A 22,197-nucleotide genomic window follows, 5' to 3' on the forward strand; every position below is an offset into this window, starting at 1 on the left:
TCAAATATGCTTGTAATCTGGTTACCTTACAAGAGTTAAAATGACTCTTTACAGGATTTTTTAAAAATAACTTAAAGAACATTATACCCAAGCCTAGTTAAGAAGGCACTGCTGCTTAGCCTTTGCTCTGTGCTGGCAGATTTCTGAGTATTCATGCATATGTTATCAAATCAGATCAGGTCTGACAACTTCTGGAGGTGACTCTTCTGGACAAAAGGGAAAACAGAGGTGGTGTCCCTTTTTATTCTGATGGAATCTGTTCCTCTGTCTTCACTGTTAATTCAGTTCTGCTTAGAATTATTTATCGATTTCTTCAGCAAACTTCCTGATGGGGTTTAAATGTGCAGGGCTCTCATACTTCCTGCTTGGCCTGTTCCTAGGCTGTTTGTGTTTGAAGAAACACATTTGCTTGCTTTTGTCATTTAATCTTTAGCTACACCCATATGCATCATACCTGCCCTTGGGTCATGCTGGCTTTGAGGCAGACTTGAAAACATTGGCAGCATTACTGTGCAATCCTCTCAAAACAGGTATAAGCTGCATTGCTGAATAGTCAGGTACAAGCAGGTTTAAAGCAGTCCTGCAGTGCTGTGTTGAAAACCTTCCTGCAGAGGTTACATAAAATATAGTAATGACTCTATAGTCATATTTTTTTGGTTATGAAGGTTGCCTCAACTGAGAAGCACAGTGAGGTGGAATTTCCCATGGAGATTTTGGCTAAATGTCTTTTTAAAAGAAAGTATTTAAAAACATGTTTTGTAATGGTGCAGTTGTGTCCCACAAAATAAATATTACTTTTTATTGATGCTGTATTTTATAATTGGTATTTATATTGGTAAATTCTCCCAAACTACTTAACTCAGTGTTCTTATTCCCAGTTTTCATAGCTGCAGAGTTATATGCATATTTGGGATACTCATGTGCTCATTCTTTTCTATACATGTGGAGTGGCATCCTGCTCACATGCTGCCCAGGTGCATTTGTTTTCTTACAGCTCTGCTGCTTTCCATGTCTTGTGTGTTAAGAGGACTAAAACTTCAGTGTGCAAATCCTCTTGCTGTGTTTCATCCTCTTTTATGTTTTCTGCCCTGGTTTTGGCTGTTGTGGATGCCCACAGACACCAGACTGGTGAGTGCAGTGCTCTGAGAAAGCTGCAGCCTCATGTTCCCTGTTTGACCCCATGCAGATTTGTTGCCCACTGGAATATTGCCAAGTCAATGGCTGGGTATTACCAGGAGTCTGGCAGAGCTGGGAGAGATGGAAAACCATCCTGCTGTCGCCTCTATTACTCAAGGAATGACAGGGATCAAGTCAGCTTCCTGATCAAGAAGGAGCTCTCTAACATCCAGGTGAGAGCTGCAGAACTGTACCCACCTGCCTGCATCACCCTGCCTTGGCTCTGGTCTGGTTTGCCTGCAGTAACCTCTGAATATGAAGAGATGAAATGAAATGTTCCGAGTCTAGAGCTGTGTGGAGCCCCATTTCAAGGGATAGCAGAAGAAAGGGGGAAGCAGGGAAGGAAAAGGCTGCCAGAGCCAGCTCTATTACAGAGGAATAGAGCAGAGACAGGGAGGTGTCTGTAGCTGTTTGCCATGTAGCTCAGAAGGGTTGGATTTGATCATTGCTAGAGTTACTCTGTGTAAATTTACATTGAAGACTACAGTTCCTTATCCCTTCTACTTTCAGGAAAAAAAAGGCACCTTAAAAGAGTCTGACAAAGCTGTGATGACAGCTTTTGATGCCATTGTGAACTTCTGTGAGGAGCTGGGGTGAGTGCATTTCTTTCACACACCACTGTTAATGCTGGGGAAAACATGCCCTGTTCTTCCAAGAAACTGTTATGGCTGAGATTCTGCATGTGTCCCTGAGAAATCTCTTACCACTCCCACCTCTGAGTTAACTGAGACCTTGGTCTTGGAGTCTGACCAAGTCAGGGGATGTTTAACTTCTCTGGTGATACATTTTACAATATGCCATCTTTGATCATGGGTTGACTTTGTTGCATTTGCTTTTGTTTTGACTCTCCGCCTTCAGTACATCACTCCTCTCCTAATGGGGCAGAGAGGGATGGAAGCATTTAGATTAAATGTTTCTGTAAATCTCAACATCTCCACTCTGCAAAGTGTCTGTGATTCTCACTGACCTTAGAAGGACCTGATGGTGCTTAGAATGTTTCAGAGACAGGCTCAAATTATGGATGTGCCCAGTATAAATGCAGACTAGCAACCACAACATGCCTTGTTCAGGTTTAGTTCATGCCTTGTATGCTGTAATTGTACTAATTGCTGTTCTATGCTGGATCAGCCATCAAAGCTATAATTTTGCCAAGAAGAGAGCAGTATATGTCCACTAACTGAAAATGATCTTTGTGTGTCATGCTTATAAGTTCTTCATTTTGTTTCATTTTTCATATGTGGGTCTAGGACAGCTTTTTCAGCATGAATGTAACACATGCTGCTTTTCTGGTGCCTTGGTGAGAGTGTTCTCTCCTTGTCACGTTTGGCAAACAAATCCCAGGTTTATGGGATAGTCTTGTTTGTACTGAAGTGTGGCACAACAGTGAGCCCTGGGGCACTCAAAAGGGCACTTCTTTGCCCAAAGTCAAGGTGATGCTGTGAAGTAGCTGCTGGGAGACTTCTTTTCCTAAGAATTTGATCCACTTGTCTGAGGAGCTCTGCCCCTTCTGATGTGTGTTCCCAGATCACAGATGGCTGTTGTGGCTGGGTTTTGAATAATCATAGAATGGTTTGGGTTGGAAGAGACCTTTAAGATGACCTAGTTCAACCCCCTGCCATGGGCAGGGACACTTTCCCCTAGGCCAGTTTGCTCCAAGCCCCATCCTGTCTTGGAGCAAGGGATGGGGCATCCATAACTTCTTTGGGCAACCTGTCCCAGTATCTCACCACCCTCAAAGTAATAATCTGAGTAAGGGAATATCACTGACTTAATGAGAAATCACCCCTCCCAGACTTTTTCTTCCCTTACTCAGCTTGATCCACTCTTCCAAATGCATATCATGGGTTGTGCATCCCAGAGTCACAAATGGCAGCACCCCTGCCTGGCTTCCCTGCTCATAACTCTACAGGTGACTGAGGTGCTGTGGAAAGCAAAGCCACGTTGCATTTCTTTTTTACATACTGAATTATTACAGTTTTACTCACTATCCAAACAGTGAAAGCAAACCTCAAACTCTGACCTTGCAAGGTTATAAATAAGAACAAATAAAGACAGACTGTGTACTGGCAAGTAAGTTTTTGCATAGTGTATTTAGGCCTGAGTATGACAGGAGAACAATGGTCTAAGCTGCTTTTAGAGAGTGGGTTCAAAGCTTTCAGTGGCCAGAGTTTCCTACTGCCCTTTTGCAAGATGAAAAACCCCCCCAACACATGTAGTTGCAGCAGCAGAACACATCTTTATCAGCTTTAGGTGGTGGCTGAGCATTTGCCACCTCTAGCTAGTGGTTTTGCTTGAAAGATGAAAATCAGAGATGAGTTTACTTTGGTATTTGCTGAATGTTGCAGTTCCTGAATCCAGACAGCCTCATGTAGTGAGTTTGCTGTGGCCTGCAGAACAACTTGCTGGCATTGGGACATTGATGCAAGGAAGTTGCATGGAGAGAAATAACCACCCAGGGAGTGAGATGAGAGTTTTCTGTGAACAACACAATCAGGTTGTACCCAGGCTGGTTCTTGCTCAGCTGTACCAAGTTCTGTGTCCCCACTTTGCTGTCTATGAGCCACCCCGTCTGTGCCTTGGAGATGTGCAGCATCCAAAGATACCAGCAAATAATATGAGAGCAATAAAAACAAAACAGAAGATGACAATCACCACCAGCCCTCCAAGAGCCCAACCACTTGTTGCAATCAGGCTCTTTAGGTCTTGCAGCTCAGAGGATGCCTCTTGCTCTAGTGACATGCTGGCTTCCACCCTGCTGGGGACAGACAACAACAGGGTCAGAGGTGTTGTATTCTCTCCATGCCCTCAGCCACAGCCCCAAAACCAGTGCAGGTATACCTGGTGTCTGTGCCTGCAGGCACCCCCCTCCAAAAGGAGGGTCACCCTTCACAGAAATGGGAGCATAAACCAGAGGAAATCCAGCTGAGACTGGTTTAACAATCAGATCTATAGAGATGTAAAGAGGAAAAGCTGCTTGCTCTACAGCATTCTGGCAGTTGAGATTTATTTTAATCATAGCTTATCAATATTTTCAATAATACAGTGTCTCTCCAGCATGTGCAATATGAACTCTTTGTGAGCTGTAAAGCCTATGCATGAAAGACAAGTATTCAGTGGGAGAAATTCCTTGATAACATTGGAAGGATTTCTAAAAGGTAGAGTTAGGGGCTTAAACTCTGAGGTCACAATGGAGATTAAAGGAACACTTATGTAAAAACAATCAAGGGAAAAAACCCACCAATAATAAGCAAGGATCATGTACAACTTATTTCTTCCATAGGGCTTAGAATAGTCCAAATATGTTAAAAAGGGTGTCCTAATTTTATGTTAAACTCCTGCTAATGAAGTTTGCTTTAGTAATGGTTTCTGTTACTCTGCAATAGAAGCATAAATTTTCCTCCCACAAGGAGGTCCAGTAATAATTTAATCTCAGCGGGTTCTACTCACTTGCTCTTTCACTGATACTTTGAATAATGACTTTGCTGTCAGCTTTCTAAAGAACATTCAGCATCTCTTACTGAGCATCTTGTGGTTTTACTAAAGCTTTCTTCATTCTCAAGGGAAAGGATGGAGTATTTCTCACACTTTCTTGCAAATGTGATTATGTATATGTAATACAGGAAGAGCTACAGGTTATTTTTGAAAAATTGCTTGATTTGCTGCCTCTTATGTCTGTATCCTGTATACTCTAAGAAGAAGAAGAAGAATTACTCCTGTAAAGTCTTTCATCCTCGCTAGGCTGGATTTGAGTTGAAGCACAAGCTCACACTTGCTGAAGTTTTTGTTTCTTTCTCAACAGCCAGATTTATTCAGTTAATGGTTTGTTTTCTGGGTAGATGGCAGATCATTGTGCTCAGCCTTTAACCAACCAGCACACGGGACATCAAAGCTGTTCTGGATTCCTTTGCCTTCAAAAAGGAGGCAGCCTAGATATAAGTTCCTTAGACCCAAGGGCAGAAATCCTGTGGGACTGCACACCCCAGGAAGTTCCTGTGTCTTTTGCTAAGTGCAGTTCACCTCCCAGAACAGGAGAGCTGTATGACATTTTATAAATACCTGAAGCTGTTGTGGTTTGTAGCAGGGGTTTCCTCTGTTGCCTCCTCTTCACCCCTCCAAGCAATCTCGGCCTGTGGTGAGGAGACCCCTTGCTGTACCTGGAGACTTGTAGAGGTAGCCTGGAAGTTTCCTCTTTGGGCTGGAGTAAATGATTAACAGCTGATTAATTCCTGCAAAGGTGTGGCTAATCTAATCAAATCAAAGGCCTTGAACCCAACTAAAAAGTCCTAATTCAGCTGTTTCTCAGACATTCTTCCTCTTTAAGGCTTTATCCACTCCTACAGCTGTTGCAGGCTTGTAAAGACCCACTGTGGCCTCTGTCTGGGGCAGGCTGCAGGATGTGGTGGAGAGAAAGGGGCTGTGTTTCCTGCATCCCAACTGGGTCTGTGCTGCAAGCTCCAGTAGGAGACTGGAGTGAGACTGAATAGGACTGCCCTGCAGTCCAAAATTCATTGTGACAGTTCAGGTGAATAAACCCATTCCAGAGCATTGCACTGCTGTGAGCTGCAGTAAAACTCTCTATCACTTTCCTGACTGGAGAAGGGCAGAGGGATGGTGCTGGAGAGAGAAGGAAGGGCAGAAGGAGGAGTGTGATGTATGACACTGCCTGTATAAAAGGAAACTTAATTTTCACAATCCAAGCAAACCAGAGGGATAATGTTACAGAACAGAAGCTATTCCATTAAGTCATCAGTAGAACTTAAACCACTTCTGCTGGAGGGGTTGGCCTTGCTGGCTCTTTGAGGTTCCCCAGGGAAAGGAACAATTTCAACACTTTTTATCCTCACGACTGAAGTAACAGTATTCCTGTGCAGTTCCTCCTAGGCTTTCACAATATGAATGGCAGTTGCTGTGTTAGAAGCAGCCTTGCCTTATTCTGTGCTTTTCTGAATTTCCCTCTGCAGGTTGAAACAAGAGGATCCATCCTCACTGCTGCTCCCTGTAGGTGCCTGTATTTGAGTACTGATTGAAGCCAAAACACAAAAGTTTGTGTGAGTGCTGAGCAGGGACCCAGGGACCAGCAGGTTTGTAGTCAGCAGAAGCTGAAGAGCTGCAGGAAGCTGGGCAATTGCTGGCATCTTTCAGGTTACCCTGAATGCGTGCAAGAAAGCAGCAGATCAGGCAAACAACTGACATGTCTGAATCCCAGCTGTAGGAATAGTCCAGCTGAGTGCAGTGCTACAAAATAGTCCAAAGCAGAACGTCAGGCCTGTGAGGTCCAAACAAGTGTGTAGAAATTGACCCCCTCTACATGGTAGCTGGTCCTCTGCTCCAGAAAGCCACCTGAATCCTTTAGAGGATTGCCTGTTTTTCTTTCCTTCCCTTTTTCTAACACTGCTGTGTTTATTCTTTTTCTAATTCAGGAACTCGCAGTGGCTGAGATAAGACAGGAGCCATTTCTCTTGTTCCTCTGCCTGGTATCTGTCAGTGGTTTAACTTGTACCACCACTGGGAAACATGTATTTGTGGCTTTTCCTGCTGAGATAAGGCCTGGCAGCTTGTTCCCAGTGACAGCAACCTGTCAGCCCTTGGTGTGTGTCCAGCCTGCCAAGCTTCCCCCTGTCTTTGCACAGGCTGGCTCCGTGCTGCTGGAACAGCCCTCAATGGGATGCTGTTAATGTCTGCAGCTGGCACTGTCTAGCACAAGCCTGGAAAGAAAGTGAGCTCTGTTCTTCCCTGGGTCTTGTGACTTAATCTAGATACAAAAACATCTGTTGAGTCTGTCTCTGTAAAAGAGATTCTGAGGCTCCTGATGTCACTTTGATTGCCACTTGTTTGTGAGTGACATGAGCAAAGACTTATGTGAAAGAAGGTTGGTGTGATGCACCTCTGAATGTTTAAATTGATGCCATGCTTGAGATTGTTTCCCCCTAACATGTTGGTTGGCAGTGAAAGCTTTGGGACAACCTAATAATTTTTTTTTTTTACACTTTGTTGTCTCAGTGTGACTGTGCATGAAATAGTTCATGCTAGTACAGTCTGCTCTGGATAGTTGTCATGCTGAGCTCAAATATTTATTTCTAAAGAACATCCTCATTTTCCACTGGAAAGTTTTTCTTTTTATTAATTTAAAAGTAACACTGGTAGTTTTAGGAATTTTATTTTTTCTTATAATTCTTAGACTGTGTCTTTGGCTGCAGATATATTCCAATGTGCAGCAGTACAAAAATACCAAATACCTAGATCTGGTTTGTTGGCAAAAAATAAAGTGCATTAAATACATAAGAAGCTGAAGTAATGTGCCTTTTACTAATATGGGTGCAGGCAACAGAGAAAATACATTTCTATACAGAGATTTCTTTATTTTTCTGTACCTCCTGAAGTGTAAAGAGTATTTTAAAGCCCACTGTTAAAAGCTTGATGATTCTGTTCTCCCTAGCTAGACGTTGGCTTTGATACATACACTTAGTTGGGATACAGAGTCAAAAGATGACTTCTCTATATTAATGTAATTGTTTATACCTTCTCACAAAGACGGTTGGTCTCCCATTTGTGGCTGAGACACCAGTGGTTCAGAGTTTAGTGCAGAATTATGGCCTTCTTGTGCTGTGCTAGTTGTGGAAGTGGTGGTCTGTGCCACAGCCTTGTACGTTGGTAAATCCCTTTCGGAAGTTCACCGGAGTGTAAACCAAACATGCACAGTGGCTGCAGCATGGAAAAGGGATTTATTTGCACTTGTTAACTCCAGCCCAGCAGCCCATTCTTGGCTCTGCTCTGTCACAGTGCCCGCTGTCAGCTGCTGCACACATACCCTGAAGTGATGGCTCCCATCATGTGTCACTCCTCTGAAATGCCTCTGTGCTTGCTCATAAACACACCCTTGGCATCATGTTCATGTCTACTAAAATAAACTGCACACAGTGCAGAGAGTCAGGCACAGAGATCCCTCAAGTAAGAATTGGGATTTGTTCATCTCCTGGAGCTCCCATGCTCTGCAAGAGCCATTTATCTGCAATAAGCAGAAGAGTAGGAACCACAGGGGGTGGAGAGGGAGCATGTTGAGCAGAGAATGATCAAAATAAACCATAGGATTGGTGAGTTTTTCCCTTTTGCCATCATCTTTCTATTTACAAAGAGTATTCCACATGATCTGTTTTCTTTGGCAATTTCCCATCATCATACCACCAATGAAATGACACAAGCTGTACTCAGCCTCAGCTGGCACATTGGGATGAGAGGGTCCACCATTTGTTCTTTCCAGCAGATATCTCAGCTAAACGTGTCTCCTGAAGCAAGTTTGGCCTTGATCCATGATGACCTGAGCAATTGGACCTCCCAGTGGTGTCAGTGGGTTTTGCTAATGCCCAGTACCATCCTTCTGGTGAGGAGAGCAGGCAGTGCCTCGTGTGTGGCTGTGTGCGTGGCCTCTGCTTTGCTCCGTAGCTCCATGTCCTGGGGGGAATCCTCAGCTGGCCCAGCTGCAGGGCTATCTTTGGGAAAGCTTTCTCTTTTCTCAGCAATCTGTGTCCATGTCCTCCCACCCCATCCCAGCCCAGAAGAGGGCCACAGTGATGGCAGAGGAGCTTTACTTTTCTGGTCGCAGTAATGGCTGTCACAGAGAGAAAGAACTCCATGCTATGATTTCTGGTCCTTTGAGTCATGTTCATTAATATTGTTATTGCCATTTTCAGTGGGCTAGTGTGGAAAGTCATTCCCATAGCACTGAATCCTGATATCCATGTGTGTCCTTGATAGCAGGTTGTGTCACTTCAGGAATGGGCAGCTGGGCTGACTTGGCTCTTCTTGCGTCTGGGATCAGGGCGTCCATCACAGCCACAGCAGCTGCAGCAGCAGCAACTGCAGGCAATGATCGTGAGCACCAGCACAGTAACTGCAGAGAGAAACAAAGGATATTGCTTCATAGCATAGGAACAATCAGAGTAACCCTATGTCTCCTCCTCCTACTGCAGAGTAACCCTATGTCTCCTCCAAGTTGTTTGGTGAGCAGCAAAATGAGCAAAGCCTGGTTTCTTGAGAATCTTTTTTCCCTATATCCCCATCTTCCTCCTCCTAAGTTCCTGCTCCTTTGCGTTTGAATTGGTTTTCCATTTAATCTGGACAATCATTACCAGGCATTTCAAGACCTTAAGAGCTACATTCCAAACCATGTGAGGGTTTCTTTACCTACTTAATGGGCTCTTGTTTGGGAGCTGACATGCAGTACCTAAGCACAGCCATGTGCCTGGAAGGATGAAATCTTTGGATTTTTGAGTAACCAGACTTGAGGGAGTTTGGTTACTCAAACTGGCAGTTGTATTTCTGAAGAGTGAGTTCAGCATACTCTTTAAGCATAGAGACTCATGACTGGGTTGGCTTTACTCTTCTGTATTTAGCTTGAAAAAATAAGATACTTCAAATGCAGGGTTTGTTTCACAGAACAGTGGGCTAACTGACTGTCCTCTAGCCAGGATGGCAGGTGTTGGCAGGGATGTGTTAGTTTATCTGGAGTAGAAAAGGATGACATGTTCCATCCTGCAGAACATGTAAGAGTGTGAGCATGCCTCTGTGTGTGCATGTGTTCCTTTAAAGCCTGGACCTGGGCTGCCAGGTAACCTGACCTGTGGGGAACCAGCTGTAGGGATGAACCAAATAAAGCAGCAGGTGTGACATTGTGAATTCCAGCCCAGGGAGGAGTGTCCAGCTGAATACACACCCTTCCTTTTGGCCAGGAGCAAGCCCTGTCTTTGAGGAGCAGGGCCTGTCTTCCTTCCTGCTTATTTTCCCATTATATAAACAAACTTCATCCTCCTTGATCCAACAGTTCTTGATCCTTCCATGCCATCCCCACACAGAGCAGCAGGGGGGATCTTGCCATTATCAGAGGAGAATAAATAGGCTCATCTGAAGTATATTTGGGTTCCACTGAGCCAATACAAGAATGACACTCAGAGCCCCTCTTAAGTGTCTTCTGTGGCAGGGAGGTGCTCTAGTACCATTTGTCATAAACTATCTCCTATGCATCAAAACATTACAGCAGCTCTGGGTTGGTTAAAATATTCCTGATTTAACTAATGTTTAAAATGGGAGCTTTGGGGAAAGCTGTACTGTTTCCTGTCATGCTCTGCAACCATGTAAGGTACACACTGACTGTTAAAAATTACCCAGGAATTAACCTGGGCCTTAGAGCACAGCCTAGAAAACAACAGCCAACACCACCAACCCACCTACACAGCCTGTGGAGCAAGTTGCCCCCATAGGAGAGGAGAGAAATTCTGACACCCCTTTGCCTCCATCCACAAACTCACCAATAAACAGAAGAACCACAGAAAAGCTGACAATCTCCACTGGCTCAGCCTTGGGCAGTTTCTGGAGCTTGAGGAGAAACTTCTCACCAATGGCTTGAACTTCCTTCAGAAAGCTTTCAGAAGACATTCTGTCACAACCTCTCCAGGCTTTATGCTGCAGGAGAACCAAACAGAGAATAAACCTTTTCACTGACTAATGCTAGGGAGCTGCCAGCCTTCTTATACAGCCAGTGATCACAAGGAAAACAAGTTTATCTGGTCTCAGTCCTTGCTCCCAGTAGCTAAGGTGGAGGACTATTAATTGTCTACGTGTCCCGGCACTGTTTTAATTTCAAAATCCAGCTTCAAGGGTGTTTTTGTCAACTACTGTTAAGCAGAGTCCAAACGGTGTTTCTTCTACAAGGACACTTCTTCCAGCAGGCACTGGACAGTGCCTGCCCTTGGCTCTCACCCAGTCAAAGCACTTTTTTTCCCAGTTGTGCTAACTTGTCCTTCCAGAAACAAATGCAATTCTAACCCAACCTGAATGCTTAACTCCACTGTACATAGTCTTCAGTTGTTTGTTACTGAATAACACAAAGTAGACTCCCTTGAAGGCTTCTTGCACTTTGAGGTACAGAAACCCCCTTCAAAAAAACGGGGGATTTACCTCAAAATACCTTAAAAAAGGCATTTACCTCAACACCTCAATACAATAGCATTAATAATCTTTTATTAACCAGTTTTACTGTATGTGATACTAAAAGTTAAAGTCTGCATTCACTGGAGACAGCTGGATGCTTTTCAAGTTCTTACAGATGAATGCAATTTTATAAAGAAAGCTAAATTTAGGTGGTTTTTTTTTTTATTTTAAGCCACAGAGCAATATATGAATTGAACAGTGGATTCCATCCATCACTGCTGATCATGAGCAAAGCAAAAGCCCCTGGATCTGGCAGGGGGATATCTCCCCTGTGGAGCTAATCTGTCCTGTCCTGCTCAGTAATCTTAGGCCTTCTTTATTCCCAGAGTGATCACCAGGAGCTGTTGTACTGAAAATATTACTAGTCTAATTAAAGTTAAGGGCCTCAGTTTTGTCAGCAATATTTGCTGTTCTTTTACCCCATGAGCAAGATTTTAGGAGGCATTGCAACAAACTATGAAACCTATGGATCTTCAAATTTTGCTTCAATTAGGAACTGGAATTGGATATTTTTGAGAAATATCCATAGTTCCACCTAAAACAAGTGTTTAGACAGGTCAACACTTGAATGGGTTACAACTCTTATTTCATTATTATATCAAAATGTACTGGTTTCTGTGTGTTGTAACAGGCAACACTGGGGTTTGGGACTTGAACATTGCAATTTAATATCCTGATCTTGGTGATAACACAAAGCCAAGTGGCCAAGTCTGCACTTCCAGAACAAACCAGCTAGTTCCTTATTGAACATCTGGCTTGGTTACTCAAACAAATGGATGCTTGGAGTTCAGTTTTTCTAAACACACTGAGGACAGAGACCTTGGCTGTTTCTTTGCATGCTGGGCTTAAGTACTACAGTGCCAAGTTAAATTAGTTTTGTATGTTTATGCAATTCAAAAAGGGTTTTCTTTGTTCTTTTAAATCCAAGCTAAGGAATAAAAATCGGAACCAGCTGGTTTCTTAGAAATGGGGGTGGATGGAAAATCCACATCCACAGAAAGATCACTGCAATTCAGGAAGGAGGCATTGCTGTGGTCTTTTGACCTGAAAAGGTCACCTTTTGAGACTAGGGTTAAATACTTCTTTCCAGATGATTGCATACCCCAAGTAAGCTTCTCCAGAAACGGCTGCTTTATCCTTAGTGCTGCAGGATTCTGTGTCAACAGGTTTTCAATTTTGTTTCCATTCTAAGAGATGGTGGATGAGGCAGAGGTGAAATGATTTGTGTTTTCTGTTCTTGGCTCTAGAAGAAAAAATTCAAAAAATAAAATTTCTGGCTTTAACATTGAAAATGCTTGTTCCCTTTGGAGGTGTTTCTGCCTGTCCAGAAGCTCTCCTCATAACGAATTTGCTGTGAACTTCTATGCCATGCTTTGGGTTACATCAGAAGCAACAGGTATAAGAGCCAGGCTTTGAAATTTGGTTATACAGGGTAAAATTACTGAGTTCTACTGATTGTAGAACTGCATGTGGATTAGCAAAGTGCTTAGTCAAAAATTATAAAGCCTGTCTCTGTAATGGACATTCCACTCTACCCATGGAACCTGATCTGGAGCTGAGTGAAGGAGTTTTTATTCTAAAACTTGTAAGGAATGTTGCTTGTTTACCTTGGTCTGAATTACATCAGGGACAAAGTTTGATGGTGGTGGCGCAGTCTCCAAACTACTCGTGAGGAAGCAAATGTTTTTCTGATTGACTGCACTTTCTGCTGCTTCAAGGACTCTCTGCTTTGGGACTTCTGCTTCTGCAGCAAGGCAAAAGGGTGAAGGATAAAATAATTCTTAAAGGAAAAAAGTAAAACTCCTCCAAGAAAGCCAGTTACATTAATAGACTTTTGTATGTTCCATTCTACTTGTGATGTAAAGTCTTTCTTCAGGACTAGTTTTGATGTGACCTTTTCCCAATTGATTTCAGTGGAACCAAGATTTTACCCTTGAGATTAGCACAAGGGTAAGGATAGTGTAATTTAAACCAGTTGTCTTATGCATCTGCCTCATTTACAACACAAAGGTGATGACATTACAATAACAGAGTGAAGCTGTGAGAATTAATTCCTTTTGTTTTATTATATTGTGTTCAAAAAAGCTTCCAGTCACCAACAGTAGTAAAGGCCAGGTGGTGCAGGATATTCAGTTGAAGCAGTAACTCTAATGATAATTATTAAAACAGGGAAGTCTTAAGAGGTTTGAAACTTAAGGTTGTGGGCCTTAACTGACAGTTTACTTTCTAGGCCTGGAGTGCTGAGGTACTAACTTCAGTGGCTCTTCCAGAGCCACTCCATGGAAGAGCCTAACTTGAGTGTTAGTACCTCAGAGATTCTCAGGAGTTTGGAGAAAATATAATTGTCTGTCAGTGTTTCCCTCAGTTGGGAATTTCTTCTTGCTCATCACTGTCCTTCCTCAAAACTTCACCCACTGAGGATGGGAACCCTCCAGAACAGAGGAGACTTGGCTGTAGGGCAGCAGAGCTGATGTAACTCATCCATGTCATGGAAGAAGTCCTGAATGACCACACTGCAATGTGGTCTTCATAACACATTGTCAGACTGATGTCAGGAAATTCTGCTCCACAGCTGTAGTTAGAGCTCAAATGAAGTGAAAATCCGATGAAGAGAGACAAGATAAGATCTCACATAGAAAAGAAAGTAATACAATGTCTTGTCACAGGCAGACATTTGTGACATCCTGCTGGGATGGGGTGGCAGCCTGAAATTCATGGTTTTGACTTAAGAAATAACTCATCCAATCAGTGATGCCAGTGGAACTAGACTGTCAAACCTTTCTGCCCTCCTCTAATGTTGCAAGGCCCAGCAGGGGGAGGGAATAAAACAAATAATTTAATTTGGGTTTATTTGGGTTTATTTGGTTTTGATGAAAAAAAAAGGCCCATTCTGCCATGTGCCATGAGTTATTAGCCTTGGTTGAAAGGACAGAGCACAGAAATGATGCAGGGCAATGGCAAACAGCTGCAGGTGTGCTGCTCAGCTGCAAGGATTACATGACCCTGGAAAACCGGAGTGCATGTCCTGTGTTTAGGACTTACATAGGTTTAGATTCCCAGAAAACACTAATGCAGATTCATCTTGCTTTGCCCACTGAAGAAAGCTGTGAAAATTGCCATAATAGCACTGAAATTCTCTTTCTGAGTTGTTTTAATGGACTTGTGCCATGCTGAAGCACTCAAAGAAGTTGGCTGCTCAGCCCCTTGGAGAATGAAACCATTAAAAAGCCTCAATCTAGACATTCAAGAGAAAAGCCTCCATCAAGGTTCCTTTCTGCTGTGAACTGGCTGCATATGGAGGTTTCTTTTTCCAAGAAAAAAGCTTTGAGATGACCATGTACAGTAGGGTCTCACATCCCTGTGCCTGCCTGAAGCTGGTGAGGGTGCTGTGAGTCTTTTGGAATTGCTGTACATTTTGGTTTTGCATTTTTGCTGTACATTTGGGGTTTTTGGTCTGTGTTGATCTGTGTGTGGACACAGCTGCATCCACAGGTGAACTGTAGGGAGTGGGTGAGCTGAAATTTGCTGCTGAGAATGAGACACTTGTTTACACATATCCCTGGGGCTATTTGAGCAGCCTTTTTTAGTGCAAAAAGCACAAATTTAAGTTTGTGGTTTAGCCCCAGGACTAGAAGTTAGTAAATACAGGCAGTCTCCCTGGCCTGCCAGTGATGCTCCCTGGTTGTGACTTTGGGTAAGTCATCACGTCCCAGTGCTGGGTGACTTCATCTTTGCAGACAGCAGAACATGGAACCACATCAGAGCTCTGTTTGTTAATTGTTGTGTGTCCAAGTTTCCAGCATGCTTGGAAATCTTTAGATAGAAAGGCAACAAGTCCCTGGTTTTGCTGCAGTTACAAACTGAACTGGCCATTGTTTTGCTGAGTACTTTGTACACTTTGTTCACTGAGCCTGTTTAGGATGGATGTAGATGAAAGTGTGGTTTCCACTCTTGTTTGCTCCTAACCCAGCCATGCTTCTCATATTGTTCTTGCCATAATCCTGATCCATTGGTTTTACTGTGCTTGCATAGGTTTGTTGCTCTAGTAACCTACAAGTGGAGATAAAGCTTTGGGAGGGGGAATTCTGGGGGGAACAAGAAGCTGCCAATGCCTCTAGTCCTAATGCAGCGAGTCCCAGTGATGCTGAGCTGGCTCTCCTCCACTGCCCACTGCCCACTGCCCACAGCAGGATGGCTCCAGAGACCTTACCGGATGTTCTTCCTGATGTTCCCATCAAGTAGAATGCCAGGGCAACATTCTCATTGCAACCTTGGCTTTTCCTTAAGACTGGGGCTTTGAAGAAACAAGTGTTGTGTTGTTCTTACTCAGACTAGTCCAATAAATTGGTTGAAATTGGACCTGTACAGGGATGGGAAGCCTGTATGGATTGTGAAGGCTTATCTGGTAGGAAATCTTACAAGGCAAGCCCAGCCTCATGGAAGGAGGGTGCTGAGCAGCCAAAAGGGAGGGGATGCTTTTTATTCTGGTCTAAAACTCTAAAATAAGCTCTGACTGTACTTGGCCACTTTTTAAAGAAAACGAAGGCTTGGCCAGTTTCAAAACGTACCAGCTTTGTTCTTGGTCCCTGAAATGTCCTTCTGATTTTATATGGATAAGGTCTGCAGTGCTTCCTGTTCTCAAACAATGCTGGGTTGCTAGGTGTGCCTACAGTGGATGCATTTTGGTGTAACATGTCATAATTCCTGCATGATTGTTTATTGTTCTAAGCTTTTAGTGTACTGCTGAGATGAAAAGGGCCATAGAAATGCAGTTGTATTATCAGTGCATGGTTTTCTCTCATCATTGTTAATGCAGTGTTTGCTGCCATGATTGTAGCTGACCAGCCATGTGAATCTTAACTATAGTTCAGACAAGCCCATTTTTTCTTAAAACAGGAGTGCACAGAGCCAGACCGACCTATAATTCATTCCCAAGCAGATGAAAATAGTTTCCAGTATCAAGAGAATTCAGCCCTTGAACAGCACACACCCAAACTGGTAAATTGTAGCTCAATACCATGGGAGGAAAGCTGGGACTTTGTCAGTTGGTTTGGAGCAGGCCACACATTCTGAGGTTTTAAAGCTGCCCTGCCTGGGTCACCCTTTGGCCAGAATATCCTGTCATCTCCACCACCCACTATTTGGAGATGGGTTTTGAGGCAGCACTGTAAATGTGCCTTCTCTTCCCTACAACCTAATATTAGATTGATGTAAAAAGGCACTGAATTCCCAGTTTCAGTAGCAGAGGTGCCCACTGGGGCACTGAGCTGGGAGTCTTTTCACCTCTGCAGATCACCCTGGTTTTCTCCAGTCCGTCCCACAAACATGTCCACAAAACCTCATGAGATAATTCCTCACTACTAGAAATTTTTTAAGTGGGGAAACCAAAACACTGAACCATCCAATGAAAGGAAAAGGTCAATTTTAAAAATAAACCTGTAGCTCTTCTACAAGAGAACTTTTTTTAGGGTTGGTGATGCTTGAATCTAGCCTGAAAGTCTATTCTAATATTAGCAAAATATCCATTTCCCAGGAAGCTGACTGAGAGGTAGCTGTGTGCCTGTGAAAGCCTTTTAGTGACTTCACAGACATAGTGGGATCTATCAGTAGCTGGTGCTTGAGGTCCAGCATCTGGAGGCCCTGAGAGTGCTGGAAACTCCTCCACCTTGTAACAGCCACTTCTGTGCCCTGTCCTTGATCTCACATCTACAAGTCTCCTAAATTACATGCATTTTTGAGCTTTTTGAAATATCCTGGACTAATCCTAGTAAAGGTGCCACTGGGGTGTAGGAGCTCAAAAATCAACATCTGCAGCAGCTGCTGCCTTGGGAGGAATTGTTTGGAAGCTCATCAGCTGTGGCTGCATGGGCAGAGCCTGCATGGAGCTGTGGGGTGGGTGCTGCTCCCAGCCCCTCACAGTCCCTGCTGGCCAGTGGGTGCCTCTGCCCCACTGCAGGCTCTGTGCTCAGGGTTTGTCTTACAGAGAAGAGCCACTCTGTCAAACTTGGATTATTTTGTACCTTCATTCCCACACCCACTGTTGTTGGTTGCAGTCAGGCTGAGGCCCGTGCACTGTGACAGCTGTAACACAAGCCATGTCCTGCTGGTTTTATCCAGACATGTGTTTCACATTGCTGTGCCTCTCCCCCCACACATCAACAGCATGGCTGCAGCTGGACAAGCCCCCAGCCAAACCCATTAAGATTTTATTTTGGCCAGGAAAACTTGGCATGTTTCTCCACCTCCTTCCCTCCCCTGCCCTTCTCCCCTCACTCCTCCCTCCTTATTTTTTTAATTTGTTGTTTTGCTAAACTTTGTTTTTTCACATGCTTCATTTAAGAAACTCTCTTAACTGCAACAAGCAACCTACAGAGACTCTCCATTAGCAGGATGGAAACTTCCCTCCATCCCCTTGAGCCTTAGGGCCAGGCTGGAGGCATGTGGGTCTGAACTACTACCTCTCCTCACTCAGGCAGTTCCAATTCCATGTTTGTACAACACTAGGTCTGAAAGACCTGCCCTCCATTCCTGGTTAATGGAAATGGAGAGAAGTGGAAATACCTGATCCTTAACATTCCTCCCTACAGGCATATGTAGGATTGGGAAGACCTTTTTTCTGTGAGACTTGGCTTTCTGCTCCAGTCTGTAAACAGCTGACTGCCCCTGTGCCTCCTGGCAGAGGCTGAGGGGTCCCAGCTCAGTGCTGGGAGCTGCAGCAGCTTCCAAACAAAGAAGTCAGCTTCAGATAGCAGAAAATGGGGATTTATCAGGGCAGTCTCCATTACCAGCCCCTCTTCCTGTACCCAACAGGAAAACAGAGATGGGAGCACAGGTGGGACACCTCTATAAAACCAAAGCTTGGACACAATTGCCTAAAATGTCTTTTTCAACCTAAATGATTCTGTGTTGTAAAATTTCATGTATTTAAGTGATCCTTTTACTCTTCCTTCCCTTCTCACTGCATTCAAACTTGATGGTGTGGTTACTGTAAGCCCTGAGCTGTGTATGTGCATGAACGTGCCTCTCAGAGCAGTGGTTCTCATGCTGCTTTGAGCACTAAACCAGCATCTGTGCCTGATACACTGGCTGAATTCTTCTTTTTTTAAATGTTCTCATTAGCAACTCTGTAAAATCTTTCCGTTTATTTCTATTGGACACAGATGCTTAGCTTGCACAGCATGCTAGCTTCCCGACCAGGGTTTGTTTTCTAAGCTCTCTGCATCAGGATTTGGGGGATAAAACTTGGCTGCAGCTGGGAGGAGCTCCGGGAAAAGCCGTGGCTGGCACCCGCCAGGTTTCGTACGCGCCTGCCTGTGCTCCCCGCTAAGGCACGCACAGCCTCGGACCCAGCTGCCTTGTCCACACCGACTATTTCTGTATCAGGTCACCAGCTTATCGGGACATACGTTCTGTACGAGCACAGAAAGCCGAGCAGCCTGCCTTTGTCACCGGCAGAGGAGTTGCGGAGTCCCTCTCGCGCTCGGAGCTCCTTTTGTTACAGGGCGGCTGCGGCGCAGCTCTCCGCAATCCCATTAAAAGCTTTTCTCCTGCCACCTTCGCTCCTGGTGTCCCTGGCAAGCAAATTCCGCCTCCCAAGCTCTGCTCCATGGCTGACCGAGCCGGGGGAGCTCCCCAGGCTCCAGCCCTCCGCGCTTGACCGAACAGCAGCGATAGCTCAGCCTTACCCCGACCGCCAGCTCTGCTTCTCCTCTTGGTTTTCTTTCGTCTTCTTAAACTTTTCACGTCATCTCTCCCCTCATCCTGCGGCTCGCTGCTCGCTCGGCTCCTCTCTGCTCCGCTGCTGACAGCCAGCTGTTGTCTCTGCCTTTTTTTTTTTTTTTTTTTTTTTTTTTTTTGTTGCTGGTTGTCGTGGAGATGCGAAGTTTCGTGTTACATGTGTGCCAAAGAGGGAGGGAGAGGAGCCACCGCAGGCTGAGCCAGAGCCGGTGCCAGCTCCCCGGGGCGCCCGAGGGCCGGCACTTGTTGCTGGCTTCCTCTGTGCATCTCCTCCGAGAGAGGAGTTTCTTCTTTACCTTTTAATGACGCCTTTTTCTGCCGTGAGACTTGAATGGATTCCCTGGCTGCGATAGTTTGGGGCGGTGTTAAAGCGAATAACTTTCCTTTCAGCTGCCCGGTTTCCTTGCGGCTCCCAGGAGAAGGAGCTTTTCTCCTGTGCTCATTGAAAGGGCAGAGCAAGTGCTCACAAGGACAGTGCAGCTCTGTGAGAGACCTGCCGCGAGCAGGGCAGCAGGGACATTGCTGGGGCAGTGGATTTGATGCTGGGATGGTGAATTTGCTCCGTGCCCTTGGCCAAGTCATTTACTCTCTTGATGCTGAGCTTTTTGCTTCTTGTATTCTGGGGACAGCTGACTGGCACTGTCTTGTCTCAGAGGTGAAGCTCGGGTGATGATGAAAGGACACAGTCCTTCAGACAGGTGCAAAATTAGAAGTTCTCATCAACCTCATGACTTGCTCTTCTATTTGGTAAAGCTCATTAAATGGCTTTCACTTGACAACTGCATAAGTAATTTGCCCTCATGTGATTTTTATCTTTTTTAACCCTTTCACTTCACATTATTCCAAGACTTGCTGAGTTGTTTATTTCAGGGAGGATTTTTGATGAGGCTCTGTACCCTCTGGCTTATACAAGGGAATGCTTTTTTCTGGTGTTTTTTGGGAGAGACTGAGCTTCTTTTGGGATATGTGACTTTGCTTCTTCTCTGGCTGTCCAGCTGCTTCTCCTAATTGCAGGAATAGCACTCCTATTTTTTGTGGTCTATAAAAACAAGGACTACCAAAGCTACACAAGTGCAGGCAGCTTTGTGGTCAGTTTAGTACTTTTCTGAAATGCATTGCCACAGACAAAAATGTGTTAATAAACGTCTTTGTTATTTGCTCTTCATCCCATTCCATGATGTCAGATGAGGGGGGAGGGGATGTCTGAAATGACATAATGATTTTGTTTAGACATTTTAGAGACCAGTGGTCAGCTCATACATAACTCTTTTGAAGGGCGAAGGGAGACAAATAATACAGTAGCATATTTTAAAGATGCAGTAATTTTAGGACATGTATAACAATACAAACTACCATTAATTTATGTAAATCATCTCTATCTCGTGGGCATTAGTCAGGTGTTGGTGTGACAGGGGAAGCTTTCCCCTCACATGTTAATGCATAACCAACTGTCTTTCAGGAACTCTTGTGTTAAGTATTAATCCAGTGATTAACCCCAGCATCCCTGTTGGTAACTTCGTTTTTTGTCTTTTGACCTTAATTATAGGATTGCAATTTTAGTTTTGCAACTGAATTTCCGTTATGGCCCAACTCCTGAACACCGTTGGCTAAAGTGGGGCTGTGGCCCCAATCTGGGTCATTCTTCAGGAAGAAAAAGGCAATTACAGCATTACAGTAGGCTGGGTAGGAAGGGCTTGGCTTTACAAGCCTGATGGGTTAGAAACTGGAACTCTAAATTCCAGTGAGCTCACAGCTGATCTCTGCTTCCACCAAAGCCCTCCCCTGTGGCATCTAAAGGACAGAGGTGTGTGTGTCTGTCCCTTCCCAGCATAAGCCTGGTGAGCTGTGGGAGTGGGGAGAGGGCTTGTCCCTCACTGAATGCCTCAGTTAACTCTAATACAGATCAGTGCGTGCGAGGGGAAGAGACAGGGACTAATGAGAATGCTGCCTGTTTTCTTTGGGGGAAACAAAAAGCTGACTTGCAGCTCGCTGACATTTCTATAGTCACGTTGCACTGGCAAGCCAGGCAGCACCAGTGGTTCTTTTGGAGAGGCAGGACAAGGGTATCAAATGTGTTGCCCCCATCTTGGTCCCCCCAGCCTTGCCCTCCATGTGAAAGGAGCTCTTTGAGTGCAGGAGCAGAGTGAGTCAGTGTGGCTCTGCAGGGGGATATAATGGCAGCTTTGTCAGAGCCTCTCCAGGCTTTGGTGCCCTGCACGGTGCAGACACCCTGCTGCAGCCCCTTACCTGAGCACTGCCAGCTCCCTGCCACTTCAGCACACTCAGGTCACTGCTGGGGACAGCAGCCTGTGCCCTGCTGCTGTGCTGCCTTCCAGATCCACCTCCCAGGCTGTGGGAAGGAGTGAGCCAGCAGCCCCTGCAGCACCTCTGGGGTTTGTTTGTGATGCTTTGGTAACATGCAGTTGTTTGGTTCACAACATGCAGTTGTGTTCCCTCCAGACACACACAGACACAAATGAAGAAGAAAACTGTATTTGGTAGATCTCTGGCAAGTTCTGACATGCCTTAAAGGGTTTAGAATAAGAGTAAATGAGGTGCTTGCTCTCTTACTTTTCCCCTCTGTGACCCACTTTTTGCAGCTGAAATTGGGAAGCCCACTAGGGCACACCTTGGTGGAGAAGAAAAATTTCCACTTTGTTCTTCCTTGTAGTAAAATAATTTTCTCTTAAAATAACTTTTGTTCCCACTTGGTTACTGGATTTGATCTCTAAATGCCCAATTAAGTGAATGTTTTCATATAATTATTGTCAGCTTTTTGAATAACACTCAACTAGCCACCTCTGCTGAGAAACTCCTCTAAATTCTGCTTTCTTAAAAAAAAAAAAAAAGGTGGGGGGGAGGGTAAAGTAAAAAGTAACTGCCTGATCATTTTTTGGCAAATTCAGTGTGTTCCCTGGTTTAAGTTGGGGAGTGTTTTAGAAGAGAAATTATTTCCTGCCTGTATTGCTAGTGAGCATATTGTCACCAAATTCTTTTTTATGTACCCCAAAACACTGATGCCTGCCAAAAATCTTTTGAAAATTTCTGGAAGAATCTAGTAATCTTCTCATGGCTGGTTTGCTAATCCTGGTAAACTGGTTGTGCAATCCTGTGAGAGCAAATGAGCTGGTTTTCATGCATGTAGGACTCTACCCAAACTTTGGGTGCTGATCCTGGAGCATGTGTGAGCCCATCAAGATCCAGGCTGTGTTATCTGAATGGTACTCCCTTGTGACCTCACTCTGGTCTCTATTCCTGGGACTTTCTTTACATTCCTGTGTCTTCAAATAGATATTTCTT

At 44.5% G+C, this 22,197-nt stretch overlaps 2 protein-coding genes across 9 annotated transcripts in view; one reads left to right on the forward strand and one right to left on the reverse strand.

Moving 5' to 3' along the window:
- The window catches only part of RECQL5 (RecQ like helicase 5), a 38,009-nt gene that overhangs the window by 6,531 nt on the left and 9,281 nt on the right, over positions 1–22,197 (forward strand). For 6 of the 7 annotated variants that reach the window (XM_036394613.1, XM_036394616.1, XM_036394617.2 and 3 more), the window contains exons 7-8: positions 1,187–1,349; positions 1,687–1,769. In XM_036394613.1, the coding sequence (XP_036250506.1) occupies positions 1,187–1,349; positions 1,687–1,769 (246 nt within the window). Of the gene's footprint in view, positions 1–1,186; positions 1,350–1,686; positions 1,770–6,596; positions 7,293–22,197 lie in introns of those variants that run through there. The other variant, XM_036394618.2, reaches the window with a different exon arrangement.
- SMIM5 (small integral membrane protein 5) lies at positions 7,464–18,968 on the reverse strand. Of its 2 annotated transcripts, XM_036394619.2 has the most exons (5): positions 18,846–18,964; positions 12,768–12,904; positions 12,263–12,403; positions 10,479–10,632; positions 7,464–9,064 (listed from the first exon to the last, which is right to left on the reverse strand). In XM_036394619.2, exons 4-5 carry the CDS (start codon positions 10,603–10,605, stop codon positions 8,943–8,945), a joined length of 249 nt encoding a protein of 82 aa, XP_036250512.1. In that variant the 5' UTR covers positions 10,606–10,632; positions 12,263–12,403; positions 12,768–12,904; positions 18,846–18,964; the 3' UTR covers positions 7,464–8,942. The 2 variants fall into 2 exon arrangements, with proteins under 2 accessions (XP_036250512.1, XP_036250513.1); XM_036394620.2 differs by lacking the exon at positions 12,768–12,904 and having other exon boundaries at positions 18,846–18,968.

This window comes from Molothrus ater, chromosome 19, assembly GCF_012460135.2.
Source record: "Molothrus ater isolate BHLD 08-10-18 breed brown headed cowbird chromosome 19, BPBGC_Mater_1.1, whole genome shotgun sequence".
Lineage (NCBI taxonomy): Eukaryota > Metazoa > Chordata > Aves > Passeriformes > Icteridae > Molothrus > Molothrus ater.

Coding starts and splice junctions, on each gene's coding strand:
- SMIM5 (XM_036394620.2), bottom strand. CDS start 10,605: ATGTCTTCTGAAAGCTTTCTGAAGGAAGTTCAAGCCATTGGTGAGAAG. Junction 9,065..10,478: donor TGTGGTTCTTCTGTTTATTG/GTGAGTTTGTGG, acceptor TTCTCTCTGCAG/TTACTGTGCTGGTGCTCACG.